The 10,650-nt window shown below is 37.1% G+C and overlaps 1 protein-coding gene across 1 annotated transcript; it reads left to right on the forward strand.

The window, feature by feature from the left end:
* The first annotated feature begins 3,404 nt into the window (after positions 1-3,404).
* On the forward strand, positions 3,405-4,129 carry LOC129778618 (uncharacterized). The gene is made up of 2 exons (XM_055785634.1): positions 3,405-3,721; positions 3,773-4,129. Exons 1-2 carry the CDS (start codon positions 3,719-3,721, stop codon positions 4,055-4,057), a joined length of 288 nt encoding a protein of 95 aa, XP_055641609.1. The 5' UTR covers positions 3,405-3,718; the 3' UTR covers positions 4,058-4,129.
* The last annotated feature ends 6,521 nt before the right edge of the window (positions 4,130-10,650 follow it).

The raw sequence follows: 10,650 nt of genomic DNA on the forward strand, positions 1-10,650 counted from the left end.
GACTAAAGTGGCTGCCCCGCTCCCTAGTGCAAAGAATGACCGAGCTCAATGTTAAAAAAATCCTAAGACGTTGTTAATTTTCATTCACTCTCTCACCATCACATTGTCAGTTTACTTTGAGGTTTTGATTTGTATCGCGAAAAGTACTGTATTTTGGTATTTTAGGTACAGTAATTTACATTTAATGCGACATTTTTCTAATTGGACAGACCTGTATGCGACACGTTTGGTTAGACATTAGTCGCTTTGAATGTAAATTACTGTATCAGTTTTCCAAACCAAAAGCTTTCATTTATGATGCCTACAATTTCAGAAGTTTATACATTTTAATTGCAATCGCACAAAAGACTAACAAACATTAAATGTCCGCTTGCAAATCTGGCAACTCAGTCTGGAAGTCCGTGAGGTAAAACGTCATCATCATGCATCCATATGAAATGTCACGATATTGATGCCCGAAAATCAGAAAATCCGGATTTCCAGATTTGCAAGCGGAGATTAAATTTTTGTTAGTCTTTTTTGCGATTGCAATTAAAATTTATTAACTTCTGAAATTGTAGGAATCATAATGGAAATCTTTTGGTTTAGAAAACTCATACAATAATTTACATTTAATGCGACATGCCAAGGAACCACTCAGTGTCGCATTGGAGGCGATTTTGACCTGTAATTGGACATTGACGATGAGAGTGGTACAATGTTGACGTCTGGTGGTGAATTTTAATGTGGAGTCATAATTTGGGCCCCGAACTCGATGTTTACAAAAAACGTCCAATTAGAGGTAAAAATGTACAATTAAACGTGTCGCATTACAGATCTATCCAATTAGAAAAATGTCGCATTAAATGTTAATTACGGTACTTTAAATAGAAAAATACAGGACTTACAAATCAAATCAAAACTGACAATGTGAATGAAAATTAACAACGTCTTAGAAATGTTTTAACGTTGAACTCGGTCATTCTTTGCGCTAGCGAACGGGGCAGCCACTTTAGTCTAAGTTGTGTGTTCATTCACACTCCGCTATAAAAATGTGGAGAATGAGGAGATCTGGGAAAATCACAGATGAAAAAACATCACGTGTTAATTCAAGTTACAGTAGAATCCCGATTATCCGCGGAATAGTCGGGTAAACTCATCGCGAATAACGAAAATCGCGGATGAACCATTGAAGGACCAAAAAAGAATAACAAACACGAAAAAAGATGTTTCAACATAAAAACTATGTTTTATCCATACAGAAATCATTAAACTATCCATCTATAAGGTCGTGGCTAAATAATGTAAAAGCCATGACCACAACAAAAAATCATGGGGCTACCACTCACTATCAAATTCCGGAAAGGCCTATTGATTTACTATGGAACTCGCAGTCGCGAATAATCCGCACGGCGGATCACCCGCTCGCAGATAATTGGGGTTCTACTGTCATAGTCTTATTTATGGAATAAAAACATTTGCAATAATATAACTTGCATATATTTTCGCAAACTAAAATAATCTGGCATCTCTGAAACTGAAAGGAACAGTCTGTAATTGTGAAGCGAGTATTATGATGTGTTTTTGAGAAGGAAAAACGAGTTTTAAAGTGTAAATTATGAATGAAAATTAACTTTTCCGAATCAAATAAGTATTCTATGTGAATGCAAATCACTTTTTTTCTGCAAGTGGTGAGAAAATCCCATACAGAAATTGACGTTATATTATAATAATAAATTTTAGTAGGAATATCTGAAAATTCAGAGGAAATAGGATAAGTTAGAGTTAGGACTACGCGCTTCAACTTATTAAATAATACCAAGTAGATATTTTCATTCAAATTTTACCAATTTAAAATTGCCTTTTAGCCTCTTAATCTGATGGAGAATAGTTTGGATCCCAAACTTGAATGTCGCCACTATCCATCGCGGATACTTTCGTTGTCTCGGGTTGAGGGCGATATTGACCGTGTAAGGTGGCGAAATATTGATTGAGGATGTTGAAAGCCTAGCTGTCACGATATTGAAGACACTTATTGTCAATCATTTTGATCGTGTAAGGTGCCCATAAGGTCCGCTTTACGCTTAGTTCTAGTTCAGATCGCATAAGCGACACTAATGTAAAGTGTAGGTTAAGAAGTATAATATTTTTTTTATGTTAATATAGTAATAAAATCGATAATTTAACTATATTCAAATGCTAGCGCTGTACAATCATTGTTCTCTAACACTTTAACAAATGTCAACAGTGTTAACCTTTAATTGGAGGCCTTGAAATCGTTTTTCTTAATACCATGGGCAGACATACAACTGTACTAGCGCTGTACGTGTACAGCGTTGTACAGGTACCACGATAGCATGACACACATACTTTGGTTGTACATTGTACCGCATGTCAGACTGACAATCAGAAGTTTGAATTTATTGCATTGTATTTTCACCAATATTTCAATGAAAAAGGTTTTTATTTAGCGTCTAAACTATCGAACACAACAAATATGTTTCCAATCTAAGTTATTAACTCAAGAGAAAGTCAATGAAAAGAATGATACCAAATGTTTTAATTCGTTTTGTTCATGCTACCCACCACTAACCGTCTATGGCGCTGCGCAAGTACAACTGTAGCCATGTACAGCGGTAAAACAGGTCGGTACAGGTACAGCGATTGTACCGAGTTGCTTGCATGGTTCTAGCGCTGTACATGGTGACAGACATACAATTTTCGAAGTACAACGCAAGTACAGCTGTATGTCTGTCATAAGTATAAGGTGACCGTACACTGTTTGTGCGGAGGTTAAATATTTGACACTTTTTGTCAAATAAAGTTTGGTTTGAAGTTTACACAAACACTATTTTGTTTGCCATTCCTCAATTATCATGGCAAACAATGTCAAACATCGAAAATGGGAATGAAATGACTATAATATTCAAAGTAACCTAACCATTTTTTTTTAATTCTTTATTTGAGAGGTTTTCAGCCTCCTGGCAAACCTAACCATGTACCGACATGTTTGAAGAACAGACCGCAAAAATATTCTAGGCACCCAATAACTGATTATTTACTTGTCATGTTTTGTATCGAATATATTTGATCAGTACACGTTCGGGGCTCTGGTAACCCTATCCCAACCAGCACAAATTGAGCAGCAGGGGCTCACGTATTGTTTACTTTTTGGAGTCATATATGTTCAACATTTGATTACGTTGGATAGTTTCTTTGGCAAACGATGTTTGGATATCCATCCGGACGCTTTATTTGGCGATGCTGCAGAATCGCACGGGGCACTCCATTTTTAATTTTAGGTTATGATTTCTATGCTGGCTACAAAAATGACCGCAAATGATGACACGTTGGTCCAATTTTATCTGTCAAATAATTTGTTTCGGTCAAACAGTGCATGAGCACCCTTTGTGACCAAATGGTCGCACCTTTAACCAGAGATCTATCTTGGAATTGGCAACGAAATAATTGAAGCTAATGTTTACATCAACTTGTAATTCGGATTTTACGAGTTCACCTTCAATAATAATTATTATCACATAATTAGTAATCTGGTATGCATCCATGAAATATTACTTGACGATTGTTTGAAATGCCATGTATATGTAAACATACCATATCTGAACTTGTTTTGTAATAAGTAATAAGCACAGCTATTATTAAAATATAAGCTGATATATACTGTAAAGTACAATACTCACAACAGAACCATTGGGTACATGTTTTAACAATTCATAATATGGTAAGTAAACCATACTGAGTTAAAATTCAACTTATAACATTCTCTTTGCAGTGCAAACCAATTTCATTGATAGTTATGTTTGGTGCGTTAGTGCTCATGAAAGGCATAGTCACATATGATCCAGATGACATTGAACTGAAGAGCGTTATTCCACCCAATGGTACCTTTGTAGCATTTTACCCTCGTGTATTAAATGGAATATCCAACGGAAATGTGAGAGCTCCTTTTTCTCATGGTAGCTTCTTCAAAAACAGGAATCCTGCATTAGTAGATGTTCGCAACGCTGCTGCATATGGATACCGTTTCGATGGAAAAAGACGTTTCAACTTCCCTTGAACGTTATACAAGCTGTAATATCTCTATGTTTTGTGTATTGTTTTTATTTCAAATAAATGAACAAGTAATTTATTGTATTTCAAAATTATTAGGTTGGGTACAGAAAAAATATATATATAACAAGTGCCTTATTTCCGCAGGGGTGTGGCAATGATTATCTTAGGGAAATAAAATTTCTAAAAAAAAATTATAAACGTGAGGGATAGTGCATTATTTCTTGTTTATTTCATAGATCATTTTTGAAAAAAAAAGACGGGTGGGTAATGTCGGGGACATAACCGGAGTGACGTAGGACTATACAAAGGGGACAGCTTTTGTTAAAGATATATTTTAAATATGTTGTTTTATTTTCTTCTCCTGCGTGAACCTGAAAATCTACCTGAAAAACAGGAAGTGGGTTATATCTGTGGTATAACCGCAAGGTTGACGTAGGACTATAGTTTATTTAGTGATCATTTGTATGAAGTTTAATCTTAATCCATTCTGAATGAATGAATAAATGAATATTCGGGAGACTTTGGGGAAAACGAGAACGTTACGTTAGAGGCACAAGGTTTTATGCATATAATATTGGATACGATAACAATCTACTGATGGGAAAGAATAATCTTCAGAAACTTTCCTGTTAATTGCACTTGATTGAAAAATCACAAAACGAAATGCAATTGATCGCAGTGTTATATGAATAAAAAACATTCAAAAAAAATCTTTCGCTTGAATGTATTTTTTAATTTCCAGGGAACTTGGCAGATTATTTTTCAGATAACATCTTTCCGGAATCTTCTCGATGAGGAATCAAACGAAGAATTCCGCGCGTGTATGTGTGTGTGTGTGTGGCGGCTGCTCCGATGTCTCCGATGTTTTTCGATGCTGATACTCTCTTGGTCGCCTACTCTTCTCCTTCTGATGGATCGGCTTTTCTGCGCTCCCTCACAGTTCCAAACAAACTGAATGGGTTCCAGGTCAGGTCAGGCCAGGTAATGAATCCCTCGATCCCTCGCCGTCCAGCTCGTCCAGCTCGTTCAGTAACGATGTTGTCTTGTCGATGTCCGCACGAAAAATTAATGCGTTTAGCCACCAGAATATCGCTTAATGTGCTTTTTGTTCGTGATTGAATCGAGAGAAGGTGTGGTTTACGATGGCAATTTGGAAGGCAAACTAGAGGCGAATGAACTTTCTGAGTTTGAAACTTTTAGCGACTGAGCAATAATCGATTGAAAATTATATGATTTTCTCGATGCGAAACATTTTCAGTTGCGCGCGCATCCAATATTGGATACGAAAATAAGAAGAATAATCTTCAGAACCTTTCCTGCTAATTGCAATGGATTGAAAAATCACAAAACCAAATGTATTTAGTTGCAGTTTTATATGGATAGAAATTAAAATAAACTCTTTCGCATGAATGTATTTTTCAATTCCAAGGGGAACTAGCAGATTATTTTTCAGCAACGATGACATCTTTCCAGAATCTTCTCGATGCTGGATGGCAACTGAATGAAAAGAGTTCCGCGCGAATATGTGTGTGTAGCGGCTGCTCCGATGTCTCAAGCGGAAACTTTTGTGGCATCACTCTCCTCCTGATGGATTCCTTTCTGGCCTACGGTGCACAAACAGGCTCTTGGTGACATCGTTTATCAGCGCTTTCATGATGAACGAAGTTAGCTTCACCACTACAGCGACAACATGCTCCAATCGCTGTTCAATTATAACTGAGTGGATTTCCGAGCGGCGCTCGCTTATACAGGTCGGACTAGATTATCCGGAGACTCGATTATCCGGGATTCGATTATCCGGAATTTTAGGCTCGATTATCCGGAGTATTTTATTTTTGATTTTCGGAAATTTTGAATAATTTGTATAATAAAGGGTGTGTCACATCAAATTGCATCACGGAAAAAACGCTGTAGAAATTTAATTTTTAGGAATTATATCTTCAGCTTTCGCTTATAATCAGATAAGAGTGTATAGATCACGTTGGCCATGCTTCACTGTAAATTTTTCGTAAATTTGGAAAAATGTCGTCGAACGAAAAAAAGCGTCGTGAATTAATCCTGTGCACTCATTTCGAGAATCCGGAGTTGTCACATCGGGACATCGGTAAGATGCTGGGAATCGTCCAATCCACGGTTAGCAGAGTACTAAAACGATACTTCGAGAACCTAACCATCGACCGGAAGGTGAAGAACGGCAAAAATGGATGCTCCGTCAGTGAAAAAGATCACAAGCGCGTAGTTAAGCAGTTTAGACGTGATCCGAGAAGTTCGGTCCGGGATGTCGCCAATAAGCTGAATTTGTCAAGTTCATTCGTCCAGCGGACCAAGCAGCGGGAGGGCCTGCGTACATACAAGGTTCAGAAGGCTCCTAACCGCGACGAAAGGCAAAACATGGTGGGGAAGACGCGAGCCCGGAAGCTGTACACCGAAATGCTGACGAAGCCGCATTGCCTGGTAATGGACGACGAAACCTACGTCAAAGTGGACTTTCGTCAGCTGCCGGGCCTGTTGTTCTTCTCCGCAGAGGACAAATTCAGCGTTCCGGAGGAGATTCGCAAGCAGAAACTATCCAAGTTTGCCAAAAAGTACATGATGTGGCAAGCGATCTGCTGTTGCGGAAAGCGGAGCGCCCCCTTCGTGTTGACCGGCACGGTAAACGGACAGGTTTACCTTAAGGAGTGCCTACAGAAGCGCTTACTACCACCATTGAAGCAACACGAGGGCCCGACCATCTTCTGGCCGGATCTCGCTTCGTGCTACTATTCAAAGGACGTGTTGGAGTGGTACGAAGCCAACGGGGTCACCTTCGTGCCAAAGGAAATGAACCCGCCCAACGCGTCGGTGCTTCGCCCAATAGAGAAATATTGGGCGATTATGAAGCAGGCCCTCCGGAAGAACCCAAAAGTTGTCAAATCGGAGGCGGACTTCAAGAGAAAATGGATTTCTGTTCAAAAAAAACTACAACCTGACGTTGTACAGAACCTTATGGACGGGGTAAAGAGGAAGGTGCGAGCATACGAGCTTGGGCTCGAAGTATGAATAAAAAGAAAATGCCAAAAGTTGTTTAATAGTTTTTATTTTACTGTCTAAAATTTTCAAAAGGATCGGTCTACTGGGCGAATTTCTACAGCGTTTTTTCCGTGATGCAATTTGATGTGACACACCCTTTAATTCTATATTGCATAGCTAATATGTATGGGTATCAAAAGAAATGGCTTGACTAGTCCCAGAAACTAGGTCCCAGAAAGTGCATAAGCAATTCCTGACTCAACAAAATTGAATGGTTTTCGTATTGAGAAAATATTCCACAATGAATTTTAACAGAATTGAATTTGATACTCCTTTTTGTATGACCTTTATTTCTTTCACAAATAAACTATACGACTGAATATAAACCATGATATTACACTTCATTCGATGATTTTATCTTTTCTAATGGAACTAGGATGAAAACTCTAAATGAATGGTGACATAATACGGTGATAGGTGACCATGAGTTGTTCCGGAAAAATGTTCACAGCAACTTATTTTTGATCAGAATCCTAAACTTTCTTATTTTTCTGAGAATTGTTATACTTAGTGGAGGTATTCTATGGTATGTGTAAAGGCCCATTTATACGTTGCTAGTAGCTGACTTCACAACGAGCAGCTACTGACCCGGTGAACTCGCTTGACAAATGGTTGACTCGCCTTGTCCGTTCACACAATGTGAGCTGCTGACAAGAAACTAGATACTAAGTACGGGTTTACCAGAGATGCCAGACGATTTTTCAAATGTCCATCAAATAGTCAGAAACAGCAATCAGGTCCTAATTTGACAGATGATTGATCCGAAATCAACTTATTTATTGGCTGTTTTCGGCTTAGGTTTTCAGTTGAATTTATCATTACACAATTTTAAATTTTATCGCGAGACACACGCTGGCCGTGTTTACAAATACTTTGTGCTGAATTTCTTTGAACTGAGGGTACTATCCGAAAAAAGCAGAAAGAAAAAAGGATTCGGGCCAGGAATTGGATGCAAAGAAAAGGAGTAACAAATACAATACTGGAGTAACTCCACGATGATGATCCCCGAGAGTACAGAGCAGTGTTGGAAATAACACCTGAAAAAGTGAAAAAACTGTTGGATTTAATTGCTCCACAAATACAACGCCAATATACACTCATGAGTGAAACTAGAAATGATGTGCCTTTCTTCTGGAATATGGAATATATATCAGATTATTGTCGCTATTTTTTAGAACCTCGAAAGCATCCATAGCTTAATTAATTCCGAAAGTATGTGGTGCTACAAATGGCAGTCTAAAAGATTTTTCAAAATTTGATTTACTTCGCGTTGACAGCAGCTTCGTGTACCAATTTGTGAAATGAAAATGATAGTAGATTCGCCGGAGGAATAAATACGTCTCAAAAACTAAAATAATGAATGAAAATATACTTTTTTCAAATCGAATATGTATTCTGTTTCTTAGAACAATACTTTTTTTTGCAAGTTGTGAGTGAATTTTGAATGAAAATTGTGCCCGATGATGATTTTATATTTAGATTCCCAATAAAACTGTCTCAATAAGAAAACGTGCCCCGCCAGTGTGCCAAACAAAATAACAACGATTCCGTTTAGAAACTATTAGGGTTTTATTTGTTTTTCCAATATTTTTCAAGTCTATAAATATCTTCGCATATTTTCAAATATCTTAAAAATAGAGACATTTGTTTACATTTGGCATCCCTGATTCGAACGCTAAATTCTGTTTTTTGACGTTTTGAGGGATGCGAGTGCGAGTAAATTCAAAAAACTTTGAAGTAGCTCGCACGCCGAATCACACATGACACTAACTGGCATGATGTGTTCACACGGTGTGAGTAGCTGCACTGCAGTAACTGACTAGATCGACTCGTATGCTTACTCGCACCGTCTGAACCCGGCTTAAGTGCAATTATCATTTTGTTATTACATAAAAAACGGCTTGTTTCATGAAGAAATGTAACCTGTCAACGTTAAGGTGATGTTTAAGTGGCTATTACACGTACAGTGGGATAAAAACCGTGATTTTTGAAGATTTTGCTTGAATTTTCACCAGGAATTGTTTATATCGATATTGCAGCCAAATTAAGAAAGATAGAAGTTGTGCGTCAACGAACAAATTGTGGAACGGTTAAAGAACTTCATTTTAATTGATAGAAACAATCTGGTTTAATATAAATTTTTAGGATAAAATTAATAATAACACATTGAAAATTATTAACTTTTAAGTGTTTCACTTCCAAAATATTATTAAAATTCACTAATTTAGAGTTCCACTATTATGTCCTGTACTAAATTTTCTCATCTTTCAAATGAAAGCATCAGAATTGTCTTCCGTACTTTTTAATGTAGAGCCAGTTTGAAGCAACAGAGTCTGAAACAAAAAAAAAGTTCTATAACTCTGTCATTGTTGTAATTCGTACATATGCGTAGGAACATTTTTTTCATCAAAAATGATCGTCTATCATCTCCTGAGAGAATCTGGATAAATTATTTTTTGTCATGTGAGAAAGGTGTTTTCTGACTTTAAGGGGATGAATCAAAAATCAAATTCCTCTTTTATTTTCAAAAAATGAAAAATACATGCAAAAAAAAACAAATAAAGAAAAAAATTGTTTTGACTCGATTATCCGGAGGATTCGATTATCCGGAGTGAAAAAATAAATCAATACTCCGGATAATCGAGTCCGACCTGTATACCGATTGGTGATTTCAATAGCCTATTTTGAAAGCAATTTTAGGGCTATTGAAACAAGTTTTTGGATGAAAAAGTAACAAGTATATAACGCGTAGACATTTTATCTTTCGAATGAAGTGTTTATCATACCATTTCATTCAGTTGTTTAGGAGCTATTAACGCTCAAAATCTCGGTCTCCGGCGTAACGCTTTCGTTTTCGAAACTTTGATTTTACACCCCGGTATAGAAATGGAAGACGTAGTCCTACGTCAAAAAAACGGATCAGTTTACTGTTTACTCTTTATGAATATGTTGATGGTTCTGAAAAGAACCTTTGGTGTTGTATTTTGTTATCACTCGATATTCCTATCTTGTTCGGTTAAACCTTCCTGTTTTGCTATTGCGTTTGCCACTCGCCACAGCTTTCACAGTTGGAAAATTTCTTTGCTTTGCTTTGCAGCTTTGTGACATGTTGTACAGTAAATTACATTCAATGCGACGTGCCGAAGCGCCACTCAGTGTCGCATTGGAGGCGATTTTAACCTGTAATTGAACATTTGCGATGACAGTGGAACAGTGTCGACTTTCAATGTGGGGTCATAATTTGGACCCCGAACTCTATGTTTACAAACATGTCCAACTAAATATGTCGCATTACAGGTCCGTCCAATTAGCTAAATGTCGAAATAATTGTAAATTAATGTACTTTCAATCTAGAAGCAATTTAAGAATTGGTGAAAATCAATAAGCTCAGAACAACTGCCAAATTCACATACTCATCATATCCTGGCAAAAAAATTATGAAAAAATCAATATGTGTTTTATTATTATTTTGGATAATGTTTTAGAAAGCATTGAACTGTATTTCCTAAACTCTTTTTTGGAAGGTTT

The sequence above is a fragment of the Toxorhynchites rutilus genome, chromosome 3 (assembly GCF_029784135.1).
Source record: "Toxorhynchites rutilus septentrionalis strain SRP chromosome 3, ASM2978413v1, whole genome shotgun sequence".
Taxonomy (NCBI): domain Eukaryota; kingdom Metazoa; phylum Arthropoda; class Insecta; order Diptera; family Culicidae; genus Toxorhynchites; species Toxorhynchites rutilus.